Consider the following 26,785-nt stretch of genomic DNA (forward strand, 5'->3'; position numbering starts at 1 on the left):
TTACGTTTTTTAACCATTGCAATCCTGTTTGTAGCATTATTTATATTAGTTAGCATTAAACAACAATTACTTTCTGACGAAGAATTTAACGTATCTGAATCTGTTGAGACATAATTTTTTATAGAATTAAGTGAGAATAATTGATAATTCTGTAAGGGTTATAAGTTTTAAAAAATCGTTAAAGAGAGAATATATACTTTCTATCTGTATTCTGCAGTGATTAAAAATTTGTTTAAAGAGGTTTTTAATAAATGTGTTGGTAATATAAAGGTATATTTTGTGTCAGCTCTTACGGACAGTCCTAGATATATTCGAGAAATTCGTTATATTGAGACTCATTATATTAAGATTACACTATATTTTCAGCTTGGTTTACATACACTTTTTCTTGTGATTTCTGAGCTTTTCACTTTTTTTATTCCTGGTTTTGAGTTTTGTTTCGGAGTTTGATGAAACCGATCTGTTTCTATACAGATTTCTCTAGAGGTCGCCGATTGTTTTAGATAGAAATTATTTGTTTATACTATAATTGAAAAAAGAACCAGTCCTGTGCGGAATTTTATTCACGGATATTTTTATACGAAGTCAGATACCTTATCTCGTCCGTGCTCGACAAAGGTAAGCCGAATTAAATTTTTATTAAGAACAAAATACAATTAGCAGTGATTTAATAATTTTAATTCCCAAGTTGTTTTTATTTCTTGTCATTTTCAGTAATAAGGTTTATCGTTTAAAAAGTTTTGTTTAGGATTAATTTATATAATTTAGAAGAAATTGACAAATGAATAAAAAGTCCAGGAATTTTTACATCAAATATGTATTAACTATAATTATGTCCTAATAGGTTTCGTTATTATGCGAGGACAAGTTAGTACCAACAAGAAACATTAATAAACTATATAAACACCATTAAACACACCTCACATCACAGTTGATTATAAGAAAAGAACGATCTAAAATAATTTAGGGTGTTTAGGGCAAACAGAAAATAATTAGCTAATTGAATAATGACGATTGTTTATTTTGTATTGCTGTTTTGCCTGTCGTTTGTGTCTGCATATATGCGGGAGGAGAGATTGCTAGAAATTCCAGACCAGAATTTATGCGATCAGCGTGTTATTCATGAAAAAGGTCCAGACGGTAAAGGATACTACTTCAGCTGGAGAGATCCTACATTAACATCTACCGAGAAAGATTGGTTAATCGCTCGTAACTATTGTCGTAAACGCTGCATGGAAACTATTTCCCTCGAAACGTCTGTAGAAAATGATTGGATCAAAGAATGGCTAGTAAAAGACAATGTAAGTATTTTATTATTATTACATACTATACTAAGATTTTATTAGGCAGACTTCAACTATAAAGACGAAAAAAAACAAAGTGTGAAAAAAAACCTATATAGGGTTTTTTAGTAAGGCTCGAAGTTGAGAGATATTAATTAAATCATTTTTATTTGAGAGGCCCATTATGTCATTATGTATAGCGTCGTAAAGTCATGTGGAGCAACTGTACGCAATATTTAGTAAATTGCTTCGAAAATAAAAGATATAGTTGATTGCAAACAAAAACACGCTTATTCTAATATACGAGGGGGAACCAAATATAAACGGTTATATTGTAAAATAAATTTATTGATCAATGTTATACACAAACAAAAAAATTAATATTTTTCAATTTAGTCACCTCTATTCTTTACACACTTTTGCCACCGATTTGGAAACTTGAATATTCCTTCTTCATAAAAAGTTTGAAGGCGAATTTTCAGCCAATTGTGCACATACTCCTATACTTCCTTATTGCTTTGAGATCTTTGGATCTTTTGAGAGCGCAAACAAAAATAATCACAAGATGACAAGTCAGGGCTATAGGGAGGCTATTCCAGAGTTTCCTTGTCAAAAATGCGGTGTGTGGCCTGGTGCTGTCATGAAGGATGATGTATTGTCATACTCCATCGTTTACTTCAAGATTTTTGTCAATCCTTAACCGGCAATCATCTCCAATAAGCTCTCGAACTTTACTGGTGGTCATTTGTGAGACTTGCTCGTGGGCGTCGATCATTACTTTAATTTTCGACAAGTTTTCGCTCATTCCTGAATTCTCTGACCTATGTATACACTCGATTATAAAACAGTGTAGCATTCCCAAATTGTGCCTTCAAACGAGTGAAAATTTCCGATGGTTTAACGTCTTCATTGGTTAAAAACTTTATTATGATACGTTGTGCAACACACGAAGGTACCTCACGCTGTCATGTTTGTCAATAATAACAAAACATAAATGTTTTATCCTGTTGCACCTCTTTTTCTCGCCAATGCAAAAAGTGAGCAAACTGGGAAAGTTAAAAATTGCTTTTTTTTTAAACTTAAGTTATCTAAGTTTATAGGTAGGTATAATAAACGGTTAATGGTGACGATCTTCACACTATTAAATAACAACAACTGAACGCTGCTTTGGCTATTTCTCGATCTATATATTTTTTATATTTTTATATCGACTAAAAATTGTCGAACTAGTCGATAGTCAAAAAACTAGCTACTGTAAATAGTAATAACAGACGGAGATAGGAATGCCGAAAATATATCGATATTTATGGCCGATATTTTTTATCGATAATTCGATATATAAACCTCTACAATTAAGTACCTTAATTGTATAATTTCTAATAAGGTTTAAAGGTTTCTGATATTAAAGGTTTTAATTTTAAAGGTTAATGTTTTAAAATATCAATATAATGAAGTATCGATTTTTGACTGCAGCCGATAGATCGAGTTGTACGAATTCCACACCGTCCTAATTTTGAGAGAGAAAAGGACGGAGTTTTTTTTATTTGAATTTTTAACCGTGCCATAAGTGAAACAGAGGTGTACGTATTCTTTTTCGGGCATTTTTTGGGAAAGAAAAGGAAAAAGACTTGTTAGATTTTACTACATTTGATTCTATTATATTTAATTTGATTGTAGAGAGGAATGGAATAATGACCTGACAATGAATTCTGACATTTTTTAAATACAATAATTTTATTTATTGTTAATAAGGAATATCTTAAGATTATTATTCGTTGAAATATCAAGAAGTTTTAGCATTCAATTTTAGCTTCGAAAATCGAAAAAGTACATCAAAAAAGACCTAAAGTTGCCAAGATAATATAAAGGCAGTCAAAATTATTTTAGTTATTTATCAATCACAATGTTGTTCTTTTTACACTATTCATTGTTCTAATAAATAATTTAAAATATATATAAATTCTAAATGCTGCTATATTAATGTACAATAGTACAATACTATTTATAATCATATTACGAACAAAACATAAAATCATGTATATTACGTATAAATTTATGTAAATATTGTTAAATATATGACTTGTTTCAATACAAGAGCCAGTATAGAAAAGAGAAAGGAAAGTTAATAAAAGGCGCTGTGACTTGTATCGAATGGGTATAAATTACCAGGGATCAAAATAAAGTTTCTCCTTTGTTCCAAGGCCATAAGTGGTGTATTAATTCCGTCCCGTCCCGAATCATAAGTGATTCGTAAAACGTTATGGGCCCAAAATTCCCGGTGTAAATAAGAAGAAATAGTCGGTAGTAGACGGAGAGTGCATGGGAATGGAGATTAGGTAAAATTTTTATATATTTCGTGTATATATATATATATATATATATATATATATATATATATATATATATATATATATATATATATATATATGGAAGTAACAAAATGGCTGTATGCAACAGACGGAAATTAATTTCGGAGCGTTAGAGCACTCAAAAATCAATGACCATCAGAAGGAACCCCAGAAAACTAGATACTAGAAGGAAGGAAACATTGTAATCAATGTAGTAAATAGTAATGGAGTAATTAAGAATTTGGAAAATCAATCACGTGTACAATATACAAGGATCAGTGAAGCACTAGTAAACTAGTAACATGGGATCCAACAGAATTATCAGTAGGACAGATGGAAACATTGTAATCAATGTAGTAAATAGTAATGAAGTAATCAACAGTTTAGAAAATCAACCACGTGTATAATTTACAACGATCAGTGAAACACTAGTGAACGAGTAACATGGGGTCCAACATAATTATCGGTAGGATAAAGAAACATTGTAATCAATGTAGCAATTAGTAATGGAGAAGAGTTCAGAAAATCAACCATGTGTAAGTTGTAAGGACCAGAGAGGTATTGAAACCTAGAAACAAAGGGTCCAACAGAATTACAGGTAGAATGAAAAGCTATTGAACCCAATGAAGAAGAGTTTAGTTAGAAAGCATTAGAATTTGATATAAATATCAATTCAACACAAATGGATTCAAAGTGAAAGAAAAATCAAATTGACGCTCGATCATATTATAAATGGAAAAATAGATCTAGATATTTATATCAGGAAATCGGAGGATTTAATTCTGAAATAAGATACTATAAATTAAATTGAGCATTGTATGGACTGAGAAATTCACCTAAAGGTTAGAACACAAAATGAGGACACGAGGAACAAATAGTGGATTTAATGGACAGTCTTTATGAAGTTAAACAGTTTATTGGAATGGAAAGAGCGAAGATAGTAGAGATTAAAGATTCATCAAAAACATATAATTTAACGACTGCTTGAGGAATTCTACGTAGAAGATTGTTACACCAATTGAAATTAATGTTAACACCAGCAAAAGTGGAAAATAATTTAGTTATAATTTAAAGGGTACTATATAGAAGATTAAACGGCAGTTTTATATAAGTTTCGTTAGTTACAAGATCGCATCTAAAAAGATCAATTTGGTAAGCCAATGGAAGTCAACTTCAGTATGGATAATAGTGAAGAAATAATTAAAGATATACCGTTTAGAAAATATATAGAGAGACCAATATAAGGCGAGCATAGAAAATTCCAATTGATGAAAAACTCCGACTGTTTCTCCGTACGGAAACATCTGCTTTGCAATATCTTCTTTTCCTGATTGTGTAGTTTCTCCAAACTTCAGCATTGGAGTAGACACTGCATTGAACTCTTCCTTTCAACACAATCTTTATGCTTGATTGCATTATGCCTTATAAGTCTCAGAAACTTCGCTTGTGTTGAATAAAATTTCCACTGTTAGAATATCATTCAAGGACCTAGGCTTTGTCAAAGTTGAACGATATCTTGGTCTGGCACCTAGTACCTCTTCTTGAAGTTCTGAAACATCTTCATGAAAGTCTTCCTCTGAACTGTCCTCAATGGTGCACTTCTCGTTCCTGTCTGTCTCACAATCTTGTAATTCATCATTAACAGTTTCCTCTTAGGGTTTCACTTCTTGAAGTGATAGTTTAATATGTTCATTACAACATCCAGGTTTCTCTTCATTTTGTACATCTCTACACAAAATCACGCTTTAATCCTTTTCAATCCAAATTCTAAACCGTTAATCACCGTCACCTCGTGTGTTTAATTAAATCCATTTCACTATTTAATCTCAAAACTAATAACCTCAAAGGATATATCGATATAGATATATCGATATTTTCTGAAAAAAATATCTATTACATATTAAAATAGGTTAATTGTAAAGGTTGTAAGCGTTTAACGTAAATTTTGGCATTTAATTACTCTTAGTTACTTTTTGAGAGATTTATAAAAAGTTTTTTTTGGGCTAATATTTCATTATTTTTATTTTTTCTTAGTTTGCACTTAATTACTCTTAGTTACTCTTTAAAAGATTTAGAAAAAAAAAATATTTTTTTTAGGCTAATATTTCACTCTTTTTATTTTTTCTTAAAAATATCGATATATTTTTGTAAAATATCAAAAAAAGGTTTTAATCACAATAATTACTTAATTAATTTACTTTAAAACATTATTTTATTTAACGGAAATAAGAAACTAATACATAATTTAAAATTAAGTTTATATTAGAATATCTAATAATCTACAAACTTATAACACAGTTACCAAACTGAATTCACACCAATCGTTTGACAGCCGTTTTTATATGTACACATTTATCAAAATTCGCTTAGTCGTACCTTGTTAGTTGGTTAATAATCTTGACAAAAAATTGCAAGCCCGCTAGACTTACTCGGCCCACGCTATATCAATTATTGTTGTTTAAACTGGTAATCCAAGTTATTTTTAAAAATAATATTATCAATGCTGTATATGGTATAAAAATCATTCTTACTCTATACATATTGCTTTTGTTGCTCACAGGTAAAATATATTTGGACATCTGGAAGAAAATGTGATTTTCCCGGATGTACTCGTCCTGATCTGCAACCTGCAGCGATCAATGGTTGGTTCTGGACAGGGTCGTTAGAAAAACTATCTCCTTCTACAAACAGGGAACAGAATGATTGGTCAGAAACAGGCGAAATAGGGAAACCACAGCCAGACAATAAAGAAGGTGAAGAAGGCGGTAATACATGTGTTTTATAGAGATATCTTTTATAATATACAAATTTTCCCTAGGTTCATATGAAAACTGTCTTGCCATATTAAATCAACTTAATAATGACGGAGTACATTGGCACGACGTGGCTTGCCATCACCTAAAACCATGGGTATGCGAGGAAAATATCCAACTGATGAGATATGCAAAATATGCAGAAATTATTGAATTTTAAAAACATGGATCTACTATTCATTATTTTGGCTTAATTACAACTCGATAAAATTTTATTTAGTTTATTAGACAATTTTGATTTTTCAACTACAAATATGACGACAATCGAAATTTAACTGGATAAATAAAACTATGTTTAATTAATATATATTTATACTTGATTTATTGTAAAGGGCAATACGCAGTAAATACAATAGCATATTAAATATAGAAAATAGATTATAAAAATCACAGCTCAAATTATGATTACAAATATGACAAATTGGGGTGCTAAAATATATATTTTAAACAAATGAAACAGTTATTTTGTATAATTTTTATAACAAAAATAAATCATTTTTTTGGTGGAAGTAAATAGAAAGATTTAGTAAATGTAGTCTCTATGAGTGGAGTCATAATATTGGTTCCAGTCTTTTCTCTCCACTCCTTAGTAGAAATAATCTTATTGACACGCGTGCAAATGTCGGAAAAGTGACACCTAAAGATAAAAATATATTTTTACCGAATAATGGGACATTGGCGTGCAAAACTTTATACCTATCAGCCATTTCCTCAATTTTGCTACATAAACATTGAATGAGCCATGAACCATGATGAATATCTCGAATGGCAGCATATCCTGGTATTGTTGCAAAATATATAAATAAATTAACTATTTTGGGAGGAGAGTCATGGCCGTCTTTTCTGTATACATTGGGCAAAAAACTTTCCTCATCTTCATCGCTTTCTCCTATATAAACAACAAAATTACCATGAAAAATACTATTTAATGATTTATTTTAAAGTAAGATATGATAAAATAGTATTAATTAATTATTAATTTATCATTATAATATTATTAATATTTAATTATTAATTTGACCGTCTAATACAAAATTTATATAAATCCGAATTTAAATTTAAAGAATCCTTGGCATATAATATCTTAAAATATAAGTAATCAGGAATAAATATTATAATTTGTAAAAGATGTGAATAAAATCTCTATATTGTTTTATTATTAACCAACCATATAAGCTTACTTTTTTGACAGTCCGTTCCTTGGCAAGATTGAAGAATCAACACTTTTGGAAGTTCTTTTAATTTACTATTACCTACAGTCATTGCTTTTGTAATTAAACTTATATGAATTTTGCAGCTGTTAGCACCATATACAACACCTAAAATTGGTACAATATATTTAAAATCTTAAAGCAAAAGGAATTTCAGACTGAATCCCTGGTCACCAATTAAGTATCTGTTTAACATCTACATACATGCCCTCACTGGACTATTAGGCTCATGAATACATACAATTATTTTTACTAAAATATCCTTGAATATGAACACAATTGAACACTTTAAATTTGAACTACAATAGTGTAATGTGTGAGAAAAAAACTGCATCTATTGGCTACTGTTGTTAGCCTATTATTCTTTCAAATTGACATTTGTTGAATGTATGTTGAATCAACATACATGTCCATTGTTTCAGTAGTTCAAAGTTACATTTTTTATGCAGCTTATTCTAAGACCAGCTACTCTGTTGTGGTATAAACTCATTTATTAATCATGTTTTATCTGATGAACAAAAAACGGTGGTGATGACCTGAATCACAATGAAATTTACAATTCGTTGGCATAGTAGAAATGCTTATTCTTTTAAATATTGGAAAAGCCACGCAAACATTTTCCATCTGTTCCAGTAAGTCTTATGTTGTAAAAGTTGAAGATTATGATTACTTGCGATTGTCTTTGTACTTTTGTGACTGTGCATCTTTTAACACTATTTTGGGAGTGCATATCAACCCCATAACATTATAATTATAGCCAATAGATACTAATCTGAAGAACTAAAAATTAACAATTTTTAATATTCAACATACCTTTGTCTCCATGGGACAAAATGCAAACTATAAAACTAGATTCCTTATCAATCTTTTTTGCAGTATCGCAAATCACCGAGAGAACAGTATAATGAGGAAGATTCTGTTTTATAATGACTTCATATCCAAATTTCTCAAAAACCATCTTTAGTTTGTCTTTATCTTTATCCGTACCTGGTCTAGCATTAAGTTGCTGATCATTATAATGTTCTGGTAATAAATCCTATAACAACGAAGTTTTATTGGTAACAAGCTTAGATTCAAAATTTGTTAAACTAAGAGAGTTATTGGATATGTGTTAAAAGCAGTAAAACATGATTTCAAATAGATTCACAGGTCAAATAATAATATAGTTTGAAAGGTCAAGTAAATATTTCATTATAAAATGTAATATCTTTGTACTATCTACTTACTTTATATTTAGGATCTGGCTCCGTATAAAATTCTGCTTGATTAATTATAAGTAATATTCCTGGGTTATTGGAATCCATTGGATATATATCATCATTTATAATTGAATTTGACCCTGATGATAATTGACTTGAATTCATTTGGTGAAATTCACTTATATACGGAGTAGGGTAAGTCGTATCCCTTGTAGTAAAATGTAATTTATCAGAGACTTTGGATGATGATGCATTTTGATTCACCATAGTCTAAAAGAGGTTTAAGCAAAAATGGATATGTTTATGTGAAAATATTTGACATGTGTTAGCTTACAATAGAACTATTATTTGGAAAGCACTCCGATAGCATATCATACAGTTCCAGTTTATCCATAGATTTCAATGCACCTTTAATATACTTGCATATATCAATATTGTTCAACTCCAAATTTAATAAAAACAGTTCTATATACTTATTATACTTAGATTTCATATCAGAAAAAGTTTCTACATTTAATTTTATAGAGTTTAATAATGTTTGAATTTCTGTATGATCAAGTTTTTCTGCTAATAAATATAATGCTTTTCTTGACTTTTTTATTACAATAGATATATTTGAATTATGAGGCATATACTTAGATATCAATTCAGCCTTCTTTAAACCTAAAGTAATAAACATAGTTATAATTACAGCAACAATAAATATGATAATACCTAAATTCTTTAGTACTTGATAATTCTGTATAATGCTTAAAGCTTCAAGAAGCATTTCTAACCAATTTTTTTCTGAAGTCGCCATCGCCCAATTATTTAAAATAGGATTTTTGGAATCAAGAAAAAACTCCTGTAAACATCTTAAAGCCAAATTAGGACTTTCAAAAAGCAAATATACTAATGAAACCTAAGAAAAATAATTAACTTAATAATAAGAAACACTAAGACATTCATAAATAATTACCACTTCATATTCATCCAAACTATTTTGAATACGACATATTTCTTCCGCGGTTAAGGGCTTCCCACTTCCCAATATACTATTTGTAAATACTGCGTCACTTTCACATAACTCCATATCTGGTGAAAAATATTCGGAGTCAGATTCGGTATCTGACAATTCATCCACATGAATAGTATTTTTAGATTCTTTAAGACCCATCATTCCCATTAGGGGAAATACCAATAACGATTCGTAATAACGTAAAAGAGAACTTTGTCTATGCAGTGAACTTGACAATCCCTTTTTAATACATGATATGATCACGATATATATACATACATAAATATATATACACACACACATACATATATAAATATATATATAGTTCTGTAGAGTGAAATGACGTTAATTAGTGATGCCGAAAAAATATCGATATATCTTTATAAAAAAAATACATAAAAATTTGACACCCATTTCTTTGGCAATCGAGATATATATCAATAGTTTTCGATAGTTCTTAAATTGTTGATGTTGCAATGTTGTTTTCGATAGTGAGGTTGCAAACTAAAATATCAATATTAATAACCTAAGATTTTAACTAACGGAGAGTATAGAACTTTTGTTGTGTAATTTCTCTACCAGTTAGACATGGTTTTAGTCATAAAGACTCTACGGTAGGGACACAGAAAAATATCGATTTTTAATAAACCTTTAAAATTGGTACTTAATTTTAAGTATTTTTGAAATATTTAGAAAAGATATCTATATTTTTAGGCTTATATTTAACTATATTTATTATTTCTTACAAATATCGATATATTTTTTGTAAAATTACCGATATTTTACATATTTATTATATTGATTTTTTTCTCCGATATATCAATACTGTTTAAAAATATTGGAAAAGCTCTATCGATTTTTTTTAAATATCAATATAACCAAATCTCGGTATTTTTGGTGGTTTTAATAGAGGTAGTGAAGCATGAAGATAGGACTGGGCCGAGAGAATTTCGATATGAACACTTAGGGTCTTTGAAGGAGTGTATCAAATTTTTGTTGTGAAATTTCTCCTCCTATGTTACAACAATGGCCAGGCGCAATAATTTAGACAAATGAATTTTGGGTGGTAAAATAGAATTGGAGTAAAGAAATATCGATATTGTTAAAAATCCATATTTTTGTTCGACTAATATCTATATTATTTTGAAAACATCGAAGACGATATATCGATATTTTTCTTTTCGGCCGACGTCTTTAATATCAATAAAATAAAATCCTTATACTTTATAGATAAGATCTAAATTAATATTGGAAATTATTGACTGAAAATAGTGGAAAGAATTAATGGTCCAATATTAATCGACAGAAATTAGTAATTACTGCTTCAATAAAATGCTGTTGTGACAGTTATTTACATACGTAATAACAGACGGAGATACACCAATTTCTTCCCGTATTAATTCTGAGGGAGATAATCGCTAGGATCACTTTACTGTAAGGCAAATTATCTTATTTTAAATAAAATAACCGTATTATTTATCGTTAATACGGAATATATTAAAATGATTACTCGTTGAAACTCAATAGAAGAAGTTTTATCATTCAAAAGGCTTGAACATATACCGAAAGACCTAGAAAATCAAAAAAGTTAGAATTATTATGTAATTGCTAAGATAACATATATACAGCCAATAATATTATACTAACTAATTTAGCGTAGGGAACTATCGACTGAAATTAACTCAATTGTTTATTAATTGAGTACTTTTTCATAAATATATGACTTGTCTCGATACAAGAGCCAGCATAGAAAGGAGGAAGAAAAGTTAGTAGAGGGCGCTGTGACTTGTATCGAGTGGGTATAAATTACCAGGAAAAAAATTAAGTTGCTCTTACTATCGACTGTTTCAGTCGTGTACTTTTAGATACTAGTTTTAGTTCTAATAGTCTCATTCTATACTTTTCATACGTTTCACAATTACTTACTTACAGTATTTTGGAAGGATATTTTCAAGATTGTTAGTGGAATAGGGTAAAAAGATTAAAATTGTAAAGCATAAATAATAAAATACTTTTGACTGCTTTTATGACAATAATAGATAATATTTCGATTACTCTCTCGATTTTTGTTATAAAATATTTCCGTTCAGTAATAAATAAAGATTTACTTTATTTTAAAAAATTCTAGTAGTTATTTTGAGATCATTTTTTATTATGTCATGGATTAGTTTTTTTCTATGAACATATACCCATGTTTTTTTTTAGTATTTATATTATCTATTTTTATTATAGTATACTATTTAAAAATAGCAATTAACATATCGTATAAATAGTAAATAGTATTATGGCATTTTAAGATAAAACATTTGTGGGGTATCATTCCATAAAAAAATTCCATTCCTTTTTACAGATTCACAGAACATTTAAATATTAAATAATTCCACTTTGATTAAAATGAAATTTTTAATTGCATATTAATATATTCAGTAAATACTTCTTTCCTTTTCTTTTTTAAATCTAGTACCTGTAGAAATATGTTCATCTCCCTCTCGCTTATACTAACGTTGAAAAATTAAGTACATATAAAATATAGTAATTACTATTTTCAGTTGGTAATTATTTGACTATCGACTGTTTTATATCGATATTCCGCTGGTTTTTTAGTTTTTTAATATAGGAAATATAATAATGGATCTAAAGTGGTCAATAAATAAACTCGAAAAACAGAAGGGACACTTATTCCAATTATTGCCAAATATCCACAAGACATTGAAAATATTTCTCTATACTTTGTGTATATATCCAGGGAGGTCCAAGAGAGAGAAAGCTAAACTGCTCTACGCAGACGTATAAGTACGAGGATATAAAAAGCAGAATTAGAATAGAACATGTTTTTAATTAGAACATGTAATTTAAGTAGAACCACTCAGGAAGTTGGAGTTATTCCTGGAACACCTGTAACTTTTGCGAATGAGCGTATACATGAACACTAGGTACTATTTTGAGTTTTTATCGATTATGAGCGGTGAAATGCACAAAGGGAATCCAGTAAGCCCGATTCAAAAAACCCTAGTTGATCTCACTCTAATGTCAAATGTAATTTTCTTATTCAGTTATATTTTCAGTTAACATTAAATAACAATCCAAAGCTATTAATAATTTTGCTGAAGAGCAACTATTTAAGCTGAGTTAATTAAAAATTACATTTAGCCTCAGGACAATGTTTATTCGATTGATTTTTCAAATATATCGATTTAACGCAATATTACTTTTTAATTTATTAGTGGATAGTATAAAATTATAAATATATATATATATATATATATATATATATATATATATATACGTTAATCGGACAGCTATATAGAAATCCAAAAAAAAGGTGAGAAGAAGAATACCTAGATAAGATAACCTTTAAAATTAATATTTATTTACTTCCAGTAGGGGAGAGAGGCTGACGTGTCTTTGTAACGTTGCTGTAAGAAAATAAGTTAACTAACATAAACTTATATACATTTAAGAGAAAACAGAACTGAAATAAATTTTACAATTGGGCGACAAGATATAACATTTATTTTTATTATGCATAGAGAGAAGTTCCTACTGTATGCAGCTGGCATCTTTGTAACTTATTTTTACTATGGGATTTTGCAAGAAAAAGTTACAAGGGGTAAATATTCTACTGAACAGACATTAGCAGATGGAAGTATTACTACAAAATTTGAGAAATTTACATTTTCATTAACTTTAGTTGGTATTCAATGTGTTTTGAATTTTATCATAGCCCATATTGTGTTATTAGTATGGCCTCAAATTGAAGACAAGACATCTAAATTATACTATGTTAGTGTTTCTATTACATACATATTAGCAATGGTGGCATCTAATATGGCATTACAGTGGGTACCATACCCAACTCAAGTAGTAGGAAAATCAGCAAAACCTATACCAGTCATGATTCTTGGTGTTTTGTTAGGTAGAAAATCTTATCCTATGAAAAAGTATGTTTTTGTCTTATTAATTGTTATTGGAATCGTAATGTTTATGTTGAAAGAAAAAGCATCTAAATCAACACAAGATACCGTTGGTATAGGAGAGTTGCTTCTATGTTTATCACTTATAATGGATGGGTTAACAGGTGCTGTTCAGGTAATAGAAAATTTTAAATAATTAAATTTGTATATTTGAAATGCACTTGAAACATCTTGTAGGAACGTATTCGAGCTGAATCAAAACCTACTGGAATACAAATGATGAAAGTGGTAAACGGATGGTCCACTTTGTTTCTTCTTATTCTAATTGTACTCTCTGGTGAAATCTTCAAATTTGTGGAATTTGCAAATAAATTTCCAGCAGTGTATTATAACATTTTTGCTTTGAGTATAATGTCAGCTATAGGTCAACTTTTTTTATACTCAATGGTAAGAACAATATTTTTATAATTCTTTCTTTAATTATTCTATATTTCTCAGGTATCGGAATTCGGTCCATTAGTTGTATCAATTGTAACAACCACTCGTAAGTTTTTTACTGTTTTAGGATCTGTAATAATTTTTGGTAATACTCTTACTATGACACAATGGTTTGGAGCTGTTTTAGTATTTTCTGCATTATTTTTGGATGCATATTATGCTAAGAAGCCCACAAAAAAAGAAATTAGCAAATAAATATTTATAAACACCCCATGTGGTTATCAATACTCCCTGAAGTCAATCTTAGTTTAGTTCAATTCAACTCAGCAATTAATATATATTCTAGAGTATTTGCGTATAATAATCTTTTCTTAATACAATAATTTCTAAATATTGTACTAGTTATTACTTTTTGATACCTGAAAAAAAATTAAGTAGAATAATACTTTAGGCTGTTTTTTTCTTTTGATTAATATATATTCCTAAGAATCAAACTAATATTCTAAAGAAAATATTTATTGCAAAACAACTTGTGTAATACAACACAAATTTGTATACATTATTCATATATAAAAATGATATTAACAGTAGTAATCTTGTATAAATTTATCATATGCCAAAAGGTAGGTGTCAATTTTAAAAACAAGATTAATATGATCAAATGATACTAGTAGTGAAATCATATAATTATATTTGGTATAAATTACTGCGGACTAAAATTAAAGGAATATTCAGAGTCCAACTTTAATAACACATTAATTTATCACAGTCAGTTTTCTCTGACACTGACATTATATACATTCATTCCATAGCAAATAACCTGGTCCATTCTTTAGCTTTTAGTACAGCTTCTTGTTCTCTAGTTTTCCACATATTTGCAACATCATTGGCCAATGGATCGTCAGGATTAGGACTGCTCAGAAGAGCTTGAATTGACAATAAAACAGTACGTACTTGTAAAGCTGGAGACCACTGGTCTTTCAAAATATCTAAACATATTCTCCCCAATTTATCTATATTTGGATGATAGATCTTTGTTAAAAATCTAACATTAGGCGGACATAAGGGATAATTTTCAGGTAAGAATAATTCCAACTTAAAGAGGCCACCTTCATAAGGTGAACCATTTGGACCTGCCATTACCACATGGAAATATCTAAAATTCAATAAAGAATTCCAAATGCAATTGCATTACAATAAAAGGACTAACCGACAATTGTTTTCATCTGGTGTAGCACTTATACCCGGTGGTGGATCTTTAGATAAATTTTTGGTTTCCACTAAAATCCTACGTGTTGACCCACTAGCCATAACCTTCAAGGACTAAAACTGGTTAAATAAATGTGTGTGAAATAATTACAATCAATTCACATTAAATAACATAAAATGGTAAATTAATATTGATTAACTTTTATATTAAACTGTTTTTTGTGTTATTAATGCAATACATTAAAACTAAAATTTTAATTAAACATTGACATTAAATTGACAGCTAATTTCTATATGAATAGCGTTGGGAACTATCGACTGTAAACAGTCGTTGGTCGCAAAACAGTCGATATTTGAAAAACTAGGAACTGAAAATACTAATTACTATTTATGTCAGATACACGGTTCAACTGTTTAGAAGAAGTACGAACCCATTTCCCGTATACATTGCGAGAGAGGAAAGGACGGAGATAATTACTTGGTCCAGGTAATTTATTATGTGGTTATATTTTCCAAAGCAAGAATAAGGGAGACTGAGATGTACATACTCCTTCATGTAATAATTTTAAAAAAAGGGGAAAGTAATTACTAAACACTATTAACATGCAATTAATAATTTCATTTTAAATAAAATATCATTACTTTTATATTTGAGTGTTCTGTGGATCTGTAAAAAGGAATGGAATTTTTCTATGGAATGGAATAATACCCCACAAATGTTTTATGGTATTTTAATATGTTAATTGCTATTTTCAAATAATATAATTTAATAAATATAGACAATACAATAGAAGTTAAACAAAGCCTAAAAACTAAAGATATACAATAACCATAAATATTAAACAGATACCTAATCATAGAAAAAAAAATTCGTGACATAACTAAAAATGATCGCACAATAACTACTTGGTCCAGGTAATTTATTATGTGGTTATATTTTCCAAAGCAAGAATAGGCACAATAACTACTGGAGCTTTTTTAAATAAAGTAAATGCTTTATTTATTATTGAACGGAAATAGTTTTTAACAAAAATTGAGAGAGTAATCGAAATATTACCTATTGTTGCCCTAAAAACAGTTAAAAGTATTTTACTATTTATCATTCACAATTTTAATCTTTTTACCCTATTACATTAACAATCTTGAAAAATATCGTTCCAAAATGCTGTTATACATATATTACATATAAATCTATGTAAGCATAAATTGGACGTTTTCACATCACCGACAAGACACCGTATTTTGTTTTTATCATTTTCATTAATATTGTCCCGTATAGAAGACTTTGATTCTACTAATTCAATTAGTGTTGCATCATATTTAAAGCTAGACATTTTCCTCTTTTAACCTTAAAAATATGTCTGTATACAATAAAAATCGGCACCGACACGAGTGGACCGATTGCTGCCCGACGGCATGATTGTTTTATGACGGCTATGATTTGTTTACGGGGATTACGGGTCCACCGATATCGGTGTTGTGTCACACGACAGAGCTAAAACGTTAAAAATCAGTCGAATGAAACGAGTAGAATCAAAAACAGTAACTAAAAGTACACGACTGAAACAGTCGATAGTAAAAAGTAGACAATTACTAAATAATCGGTTGTCCCCAACACTATATATGAACTAGTAGCTGAAAAATCATATTCGGAATTTTATGATATATGCTCATATCATATTTGACTATAATAATTTGGTATTACATTTCTATATAGATAAAATAATAATATTATATTTATATTAGAAATTTCATAAACATACAAACTAGGTATTTTGGGATTTGTGAATGTCTATAAATTTTTATTATTAATTCTGGGAAAGCAAAATTAAATTATTTAATTTTTCAATAAATTCATTTTTTCCTATGGTTTGGTATTATTGTAAGCACTTTTTACACAAAAAAAAATGTATAGATCATACGTTATCAAGACAAAAATTAGCCGTTAATTAAAAAATTAACAACAATAACAATGAATCATTTTCACATTACATACAATATATTGAAAACTAGGTTATATATTATAATTATAGTTTATTGGGGTATATTTTAAAATAAAATAAAAAGGGTATAAAACTAAAATATTTAAAATCCAGCTTTTTCCAGATGATCTAATTGTTGACACAGTTTTTCTTCTTTAGTTTTTCTTAGTTGACATAAAGCCTTAGTTCTAATAAATATATTTAGGAAGCTGTCTACATCTAAATCTCCTTGAAGAAAAGAGTCTACAATTTTATCACTATCTTCTTCTGCTTGTTTTGCTGATTTCCGTAACTCCTCCTAAAATATAAACATATAAGTATATAATATACAAATATTACAATAATTTACCTGTATATTTCTAGGTGAATATTTTTGAGATAAATTCTGATATACATTATATAATTTCTCATTATTAAACGTAAGTGTACTAACATCTTCTAGTCTAGAATCTACAGACTCTTGTAACTGATGCAGCTTCTGTTCTTTGCTTAAATTATTTTCTAAAAATATATAAATTTAATTATTAACTTTAGTTTCTAATTAAACCCTATTTTAGTACCTGATAGTTCTTCTATATGATGCATTAAATCATCAAAAAGATCTTGTTGTTCTTTAATACAATCTTGTTCATCTATAAACTCTAACAATCTATCTTCATTTCCATTTAGAAATTGCAATTCCTCCAAAGATAAAGTATTTAATTCAGCGATGAGTGAATTGGGTGCCCTTTGATGAGAATAACTGGAGAAAACTGTTGGTGAAAAATTATACATATATTGGGTGTTTGAATTATTTTTCTTTTCATCATCTGAAACATGAATTGAAAATTGTTGTTGTAAAATTTATTATTAAAGTCTTACCTAATACAGATATATTTGATATTACTATATTATTGTTTTTAGCTAGTGGTGGAGGATTTCTTTGCAACTCTCGTATGATTGCTTGAACCACTCTGCCGAGATCAGAGTGTACAGTAAACTGAAAAGAATCATAATAGCTCAATATTGGTAATAAAACCAGTAGTTCTAATTTATACATTTACAAGACCGGGAGCAGCTATTACAAATCCTTTTTCGTTTACCCATGGATGATATATTTTTGGATTTATAGCCAATATTGGTTTTTCTTTGGGAAAATCTTGACCTAACGATATTTTCATTGTTAATCTATTGACACCGCTTTGAAATGGTATCTCATATTCAGAATCGGCTACAACTTCTCGAACGCTATAAATACATACATATTAATGGTAATAATTATTTCATTAAATTCTACATCACTTTTCATTGAATATCTTTAATGTATTAATCTGTTGTTTTCTGATATCTGTATCTTTCTTATAAAACATAGGTAACATCACTTTCTACACTATAACTTTGGAAATAAGATTAGTAACACCAAATTTTTTGTTTTCTATATTTTAAAGATTAGTAACCAACATAAAGTAATGATAAAGTACTTTGTGGCAAACAGCATAGAATAAAGAAAAGAAACGAAAAAAATTTACTTATTATATGACAAACAATTCGTCAACAACATAGAGAAAAGTCAACAATGAATGACAGTTAGGGATGCTGAAAATATATCGATATATCTATATTATCTTCTAAATCGACATAAATTCAAAACATCGACATCACTAATGACAGTTATTGCCGATAAAGTCGGGTCTCTCTCTCTACTTTCTAACCTAAATATGGACATTTATTAAGAAAATATCTTTCATGAAATATTAAAGATATTCCTTAAACATTTCGGAAACCTTTTAATTGTTTTTGAATAACCTTTATAATTTGTACTTAATTTCAAATGTTTATTGAAAATATCCCTACATTTTAAAATATTTAAAGAATATCGATATTTTTTGGGCCAATATATCAATATTTCTATTTTTTCTTAGAAATATCGATGTATCTTTTGCATCAAACAGGAAAAAAATCGAAATTTTTGTCTCCTATATAATTTGTAAAAATATCAATATCAATATATTGATAATTGTAGGCTAAAATTTTTTATAAAATTTACTGCAAATGCATAAAATAATATAATATAAATATAATAAAAACATATAAAGTATCCAGCAACCAATCACATTGGTTGTTTTACAGGACTGACTTTTATATGTCTTTAGGGCTCCTATTCCTTTTAGTGCTATTATTCTATTTAGCAGTAGATTCATACAATCAGGTGATGCTGCCGGTCATAGAGTAAGTATTAATTATTAATACTGTGCCTACCACAGAACGATTTTAACCAAGAATATCCTATACAATTTCAAACCAAATACAATAAATCTGTTTTTTCTTGGTCTGAAACCAGGTAGGGGAATGTGATGCATACATAGCCGGGAAGACTGACACGAACAAGCGAATTGGATTAGATGATGTAAAGGCTGCATCTGGGCTACTCACTAAACCGATAGGGTGGGACTATCAGCTTAGTAATACATTTATTATCCGAGAGACGAAGAGTGGAAGTATGTCTCGAGAAGCGCGCCGATATAAAATTTTAAATTTGGTGTTAAATAAAAAAAACTAATTAGACCAATTAACTAAACTAATTCTCTCTTCGTTTGCCACCGCTTCTATAGCTCTCTTAGTGGCCTGTCATTGGAGCCCTTTTATTTGTTGTTACTACACTTTGCTCCCTGATTGCTCACAGCTGACGATTTCAGCTAGACTTTCTTGCGAATTAATGAAACGGTTTACTTTACACTATTTAATTTATTTGCCGTAATTACAATTTAAATGAACCAAGGCGATTTTTCATATGGGTCTTTATATCTAGACTTATGACTGACCCTGACTTCAAGAATTATTGGGAGATTTACGAACTTTATTGAAAGACTCAAAAAGTAAAAGAGCAATAAAACACCTTGGTTCGAACTATTTAAGGTGGCATGTATGTCATGTCTACGCCCAAAGTATACTGCATTCGCCAATAGCCTTCCCTTCTAGCCAATTGTTAATTATAATGGTTATCCATATCCAAAATAAGCCACAGGCCATATAGCGGTTCCAAAACATGATCAAATACTGACCGACAATATACCGTAGAAACCAAAATACCGTCGAATTTTGGGAAATCACTATTAGAGTTTTACAAATATAATTAACGATTTTATTCATTTATCTCTCGGACATCTTTAACACTTGGGAGGCCCTTTGATTGATTGTTCCTGACGAACCAGGAGTGGGTGAATAAAACGACTGAACGAATCAGAGTTTTATACAGGAGAGTCTTGATGGAGATTGCGAGACTGCTGGGCCGATTGTTGAGCCGGAACAGTAAATTGATGATGCCTTGACCTTTTTGAAGGGACCTCTGAAGTTGAAGATTCCACCTAAACTTCCGGTCGAACAGAATACCGAGAAAGGTGGCTTGATCCGACCATACCGTGAATGGCAGCGTGCTCGATTTTAAGACGCGAAATGCAGAGTGCAAAACGCCTCTTATGGAAGAAGATGGCCTGGGTTTTCTGAGGGTTGACTTGCAACCTCAATATATGCAACCACTGGACCGTCTCATCGAGCTGCTTTTGAAGTTTGTTCTGGATACACACTGCTATTGTCGAAGAAGTGAAATAGGCAGAATCATGTGCGTAGAATGCTGCTTCGACTTCGAGCTTCGAGTCTTCTCGGAATGTCTGAAAGGAAAATATTAAAAACCACGGGAGCAGGGGGAACCTTGTGGAACTCCTGAATCTATATGGAAAATGTATCCTTAATTTTTGTCTGGAACGATCGTCCTTATAAGAAAGACTTGATAAGTGCGGTTAGATCTTCAGGTAAACCTATCCGGACGCATTTTGCCACTAAGCCTTCATGCCAAACCTTATCAAAGGTTTTGATTAAGTCCAAAAGGATCGCTCCAAGCCTTTCACGTCGGTTAAAAGCGTTATTAATTTTTGCGGCCAGACGATGGCCCTGATGAACGGCTGAATGTTTGGCGTGGCACCCGAACTGCTCATCTGGGATTAAATTGTTTACCTTTGTGAAGTCGCTGATAGCATAAAGAATTGCTCTCTCAGCAGTTTTGGAGATTGAACTTAAAAGAGTGATCGATAGTCCGAAGGAGAGCACTGGGCCCCTTTTTTGGGGATGACTGCGATAAACGCATGTTTCCATGATGACGGGAAATGCTGCAGCCTCCGAATAGAGTTCATTATGTTGGATAGTTCAGCGAGCTGCTTCTGTAGGAGCTTCTTAAGCTGGAATATCGAGATGTTGTCGAATCCCGGAGCCTTCTTGTTTGGAATCTTGCTGATCATTTTGGACAAATACTTCGGAGAAACTAGGTGACCTAGTAGATAGCTGGGAGGCACTTGGGAGCGAACCGAACTGGCCTTCCTGATCATTTTGTCATTTTCGAAAACGACACATAACATCTTGCGTCTTTCTCACGAGATATCTAGGGAGTCGTCAGAGAGATAGAGGATTTGGAGCCTTTGGTCCGCGAGAAATGAATTCAATTTCTTAGCAGTCAGGCCTTGACGGCATCCTTCACATCCCGAAACGGTCTATTTGCCTCTCTTTTGTCTGCAGGGTCGGGGGTAGTTCGCGCTATTCGAACAAGGTGATTGTGGGAACTGATGAGAAGTTTAATATATTTAGGTAATGGTTCACTGTCAGTGGTTCGGTTGAGATGGAACTTCAAACGCTGAGTTTTGAAAGACAAACTGGATATATCGAGTTAGCTTGGACACGTCATGCTCGAGTTGATAATGTCGATCGATTTTCGGGATTGGTCCGGATTTCAGGAGAATTTCTTGATATCTATTCCAATCGGTTTCTTCCTAGATTTAGAACGGGGAATTTCATTTGTGAAGCAGCCTCCGAGAGTTAATATAATCGGGTGATGGTCCGAGTGTAACTCGTCGATAACTTTTACATCGTTTGGATGACTTATACTCTGCAAGATGAAAAGTCCAGGATGCGAGGAACACACCGTTGTCAGATGGCGGGGTGGTGATCAGGTACATCTGGCAGGGCGAGACCGCGTTCCAAGTTTGCACTCAGCGCTGCGATATCGTTGCCTGCATTATTAGCACGCCCACAGTCCCACAGGGGATGATGAGCGCTGAAGTATCCACCTATAATTTTGGAAATTGGACCGTCGAAGAGGGACTTGAAAGAATGGTAATGAGTTTTTAAGGAAGCAGGAGGTTGTGTTGGATACCTTTTTTGACTAAAATAGCGGTTCCGCCGCCATGAGAATGAACACACTCACTCTAATATACCGTGTAATCGCGATGGGAAAAAGTAGGGGTGGTTTGAGGAGAATCTCCTGAATATTATCGATGTCTGAAAAAAAAGAACGAAGTCAAGCTCTAATTTTTATTACGCAAGCCGTTGGCGTTCCACGACATGATTTGACTGACTTTTGAAGCAGCCGTTACGAAGAATGAACGACTGTTAAGGGTTACTAGAATTGGAGGCGCTGTATAGGCGGCCACGTTAATAAGGAGTGGGTTGGTTTGGAAGAACTGCAGGATGCTGATCATCTGCTGCAATGAAAAGGAGTTAGGAAGTGCAGTGCAGGAGATTGCACTGGGGCAGGGGCTCAGGTGACTACGGGAGTCTGTTCGAAGCTAACCTTCTACCTGATAGCTTCACGCAGAGGGCGAAGTGGTAGCAGATTGTCTGACTTGGATGAATCTAGGTTTCTTTGGGGGTGGATGGCAGCTACAACTCGAGAAATTTGCTGTATGTGGGTCACCACAGTTCCTGCATTTTGGTGGGGCCTCGCAAACCTTGGTACAAGATCGGGTACTGTGATGTGTACACTGCTGTTCGGCGCATTTAACGCACCGCGGAGGTGCTCTACAACGAGAGCTGGAATGTCCCAAACAGCTGACAGTTGTAGCACTGCACAGGCTGTCGCTGGATTTCGGTCTTGACGACGGAGTACTCGAACGATAACTTGAATTGTAGGGTTCCTTGAACTTGAATTCCACCTCTGGATAGATTTTTGATGAAAGCCTTTAATCGAAAGTTCATTAACTTCTTCGGTCGAAACATTCTCCGGAACACCTCAGATGATCTGATGGCCCTTTCGGAAGGTGGACAGAAAGCGTGGTATTCATACTTCAAGTGTGGTACAATTTCCGTAGTCATCGGAGGTAGGAAGGATTAATGCCTTTGCTACTAAGTGTTCTTGTGATTTCTATTGAATTATATTTAGAAATACGGAAGATCTCAGAATACAGCTTTTTATTGCGGAGGACAATCGGAGGAATTTTGTCTTTTTTTGGGGCAGCATTTAAATTTGGGTTCGCCGAAGAAACTGGCGAAACCGGGCGTTGTGATGAACGAGTGTTAAAATTAAAAACTATTTTTACTTGGGGATAAGTTTTTAGAGGAGGACAGCTGTTGCAGGAGCAACGGCTGGGTCTTCTTTACCGGTTTCTTTCCTGCCTTGGTTGCAGGTTTCATCGGTTAAGGTCTGGTGGGTGAATTCATTTTCACGAAATCGCGGCTTATGACGCCACATTTCCTCTTCGAAGAATGACTGGTCTTGGGATGGGCCTGAAACAGGAGCTGGAATGGGCCCAGGTGCTGGTGGAGATAGAATGTCTGTTGTCATGTTGGGCTTTGTTTTCATGGATTCTATCCTTTTTTCACTTCGTTCAACTGAGAGTGCAGAGCGGTATAAATGTAAGAATATAAGTACGTCTAGAAAGCGTGTCAGAAATTAATTATTGAACTTGGGGAAACTGACAATAAATTTGTCACTCGTTCTTTTTTACTTTTATGTTTCAATAATAACTCTGGCGCTCCGATGGTCCCGAAGTGCAAAATATGATCAGTAAATTACCCGTTTAAATACCTCCTCTAAGTCCTATTTTTTTATGAATTTGACAAAATCTTACGTTAGGAACTATTGACTAAAAATAATCGAAACAAACGATAGTCGCAAAACAGTCGAACTAGTTGATAGTCAAAAAAGTAGTTGACTGAAAACAGTAATTACTATTTTAGTCAAATAGCTTCAGCTGTTTTTCTATTCGTTATAAGAGACGGAGATGTATTCTATTATAATAATTGAGACAAATTATTTCCCGTACTAGATTTGAGAGAGGAAAGGACGGAGATAATTGTTCGATTCTCTGTGATGTAAAGATGTTGTTTCTATATATAGCCTATTCAAAATAACAGTGAACTCATGTCATCATATATGTTTAACAGATTTCCAGCCGCAATTTGTAAATTCGTTTTAGAATCAGATAATGTTTTTCTTGTCATTTTGTTCCAGTTAAAAAGAGATACAATGTTGAGATACAAGTTCGAACATGTAACCAAAACAGCCTGCAAATGTCGTTTAGTTATCAAACTTCTGCAAAATTCTTCAAAATATTAAACTACAGATGATAAAACGACAAATGTTGTTTCAACGCTTTGCGCTTGTTTTAATACATTTCAAATCACTGCTTATTATTACTCTGAAAATGCCGAAGCCAGACAGAACAGATTGCGTATCTAATCAGTTGCTTCGAACAGGAACGATATAATGGGGGCCTCTCTACCAGGAAAATTCTATAGACAGGTAAGCATTTTTACTGTTAAATATTAAGTTGCTGAGGTTTTTATTGAAACTATTTTTAACGTGTTGCAGCTGCACTGATTATTAGTATGGAATATGAAAAATATAACCTTGGATTCACCGAAAAGAAACCTCCCTCATACGAAGCAGCTGACGAATCAAGATCAGCTTGATGTTAGTTCTATCAGTGATCATGAAATATATAAAAAGTGGTTAGTTTTATAAATATAAATACAATTTAATACAATTATTTCAGAGGAAACTGTTAATCTGAAAAAGGTATTAAACTGGTCCAACTCTGGACGGAATTTGAGGGAGCTTGCATAGTTTAGTAGCAGGAGCTCTCGCCGTGACTCGAGTGATGAAATCTCTGCCTCGCACTGCAAACTTTCGACCGGACTAGTGCGGAATGCTCCCAATATGATTCTAATAGCGGCGTTTTGTATGGGATCCAATTTCTTCACGTATGAAGGTGGCGCGGTAATATAACACTGGCTTCCATAATCCAATTTGCTTCTTATCAGCGCCTGATATATATTGCTCAACGATGTTCTGTGTGCTCCCCAATTGATGTTGGAAAGGGTCTTCAGTAGACCTAAGTCTGCCAAACATTTATTCTTGATATAATTTATGTGTGGGAGCCAATTGAGCTTGTAGGCGAACAGCAAACCAAGGAATTTGTGTTCTGGTTTGTTTATCAGGTTCTTACCCTCCATCACTAATGTTGCTATTCGCGAACAGTTCCTCCGTCTACAAAAGTGAACACTCACGGTCTTCTCTGCTGAGAACTTCAACACATTTCGTCCGGCCCACACAGGCAGTTCATCAAGGCAATTCTGTAATAGGGATTGGCTGTACTTATGGTTAGTATGTTTGTGGTAGATAACCACATCATCTGCATAGATTCGGGCGTTGATATAAGTGGGAATGACTTCGTTAATGGAGTTCATAGAAATTATGAATAGTAATGAGCTAATACAGGAGCCCTGAGGTACACCGTTAGTTTGGTGGTATGTAGTAGATTTTACTCCATTAAACCTGACCCGGAAGCTTCTGTTAGTCAAGAAGGATGCAATGAAGTCGAACATTCTGCCCCCTATTTCCCAGTTAGATAGTTGTTTCAGGATGCTATCGATATTGATGGAGTCAAATGCCTTTTCTAAGTCAAGAAAGACTGCAGTCAGATGTTGTCTCGTATTAAAGGCCTCACAAAGGTCCTCCTGAAACCCGATCAAATGATCAAGTGTAGAGTATCCTCTAATGAAGCCTTTCTGACGATTATTTAGTAGTCTCTGCTTTTCAACTACATATATCAACCTATGAGAGACCATGCACTCGAGTACTTTACATAGGTGACTGGTTAACGCGATAGGCCTGTAGCTGAATACTGAATGCCGTGGTTTACCTGGCTTATATATAGAGACTAATAGCGACTGCTTCAATGACAAAGGCAAATGTCCCTTCATCCAAACTTCATTGTAGATATTAAGCAAATGGAAGTGCTGCGATTGAGTTAGGTTTTTGATTAATGGAAAGCAAACATTATCTAGTCCGGAAGATGTGTTTCTGCCCTTACTCATGGCCTTATTAAGCTCTTCAATTGTGAATGGAATATTCAAAAAATCGTGTGCATTTTTGCTTACTCCATAATTGCTGTTCATCTTTTCCTCCTTATGTTTGTTTAATATGGAATGATAGTGTTGCAAATATTTCAATCATTTCACAGCGGTCTTCAATACGTCGACTTCGATCAACCATTTCTGGTATTTTAGATTGTGGGGTGCCTTTTAGTATGCATACTTTCCTCCATATAGTATGTGATGAGGTTTACGGGGTATGACTACTTGT

The 26,785-nt window shown here is 32.0% G+C and overlaps 5 protein-coding genes across 7 annotated transcripts; 2 read left to right on the forward strand and 3 right to left on the reverse strand.

Annotated features, from left to right (window-relative positions):
- Positions 1–869: 869 nt before the first annotated feature.
- Positions 870–6,749, forward strand: LOC143202375 (L-selectin). 2 transcript variants are annotated; one of them, XM_076413858.1, is made up of 3 exons: positions 870–1,301; positions 6,192–6,396; positions 6,450–6,749. In XM_076413858.1, exons 1-3 carry the CDS (start codon positions 1,008–1,010, stop codon positions 6,602–6,604), a joined length of 654 nt encoding a protein of 217 aa, XP_076269973.1. In that variant the 5' UTR covers positions 870–1,007; the 3' UTR covers positions 6,605–6,749. The 2 variants fall into 2 exon arrangements, with proteins under 2 accessions (XP_076269973.1, XP_076269974.1); XM_076413859.1 differs by having other exon boundaries at positions 6,192–6,384.
- Positions 6,744–10,419, reverse strand: Dredd (Death related ced-3/Nedd2-like caspase). Its single transcript, XM_076413844.1, has 8 exons — positions 9,813–10,419; positions 9,569–9,755; positions 9,189–9,517; positions 8,882–9,124; positions 8,469–8,691; positions 7,626–7,763; positions 7,141–7,333; positions 6,744–7,081 (listed from the first exon to the last, which is right to left on the reverse strand). Exons 1-8 carry the CDS (start codon positions 10,152–10,154, stop codon positions 6,937–6,939), a joined length of 1,800 nt encoding a protein of 599 aa, XP_076269959.1. The 5' UTR covers positions 10,155–10,419; the 3' UTR covers positions 6,744–6,936.
- Positions 10,420–13,232: 2,813 nt separating this feature from the next.
- Positions 13,233–14,472, forward strand: meigo (Solute carrier family 35 member B1 homolog meigo). Its single transcript, XM_076413856.1, has 3 exons — positions 13,233–13,940; positions 14,003–14,212; positions 14,264–14,472. Exons 1-3 carry the CDS (start codon positions 13,374–13,376, stop codon positions 14,456–14,458), a joined length of 972 nt encoding a protein of 323 aa, XP_076269971.1. The 5' UTR covers positions 13,233–13,373; the 3' UTR covers positions 14,459–14,472.
- A 231-nt stretch (positions 14,473–14,703) lies between these two features.
- On the reverse strand, positions 14,704–15,686 carry LOC143202376 (ubiquitin-conjugating enzyme E2 N). The gene is made up of 2 exons (XM_076413860.1): positions 15,414–15,686; positions 14,704–15,359 (listed from the first exon to the last, which is right to left on the reverse strand). The coding sequence occupies exons 1-2, from the start codon at positions 15,512–15,514 to the stop codon at positions 15,005–15,007; spliced, it is 456 nt and encodes a 151-aa protein (XP_076269975.1). The 5' UTR covers positions 15,515–15,686; the 3' UTR covers positions 14,704–15,004.
- Positions 15,687–17,426: 1,740 nt separating this feature from the next.
- LOC143202373 (vacuolar protein sorting-associated protein 37A) lies at positions 17,427–18,951 on the reverse strand. Of its 2 annotated transcripts, none has more exons than XM_076413855.1 (6): positions 18,676–18,951; positions 18,432–18,621; positions 18,256–18,373; positions 17,955–18,146; positions 17,744–17,895; positions 17,427–17,692 (listed from the first exon to the last, which is right to left on the reverse strand). In XM_076413855.1, exons 1-6 carry the CDS (start codon positions 18,750–18,752, stop codon positions 17,498–17,500), a joined length of 924 nt encoding a protein of 307 aa, XP_076269970.1. In that variant the 5' UTR covers positions 18,753–18,951; the 3' UTR covers positions 17,427–17,497. The 2 variants fall into 2 exon arrangements, with proteins under 2 accessions (XP_076269970.1, XP_076269969.1); XM_076413854.1 differs by having other exon boundaries at positions 17,955–18,203; positions 18,676–18,948.
- Positions 18,952–26,785: the final 7,834 nt, after the last annotated feature.

This window comes from Rhynchophorus ferrugineus, unplaced genomic scaffold (genome assembly GCF_030347505.1).
Source record: "Rhynchophorus ferrugineus isolate W39M unplaced genomic scaffold, kcgeb_rfMv2 rfM9, whole genome shotgun sequence".
Taxonomy (NCBI): domain Eukaryota; kingdom Metazoa; phylum Arthropoda; class Insecta; order Coleoptera; family Curculionidae; genus Rhynchophorus; species Rhynchophorus ferrugineus.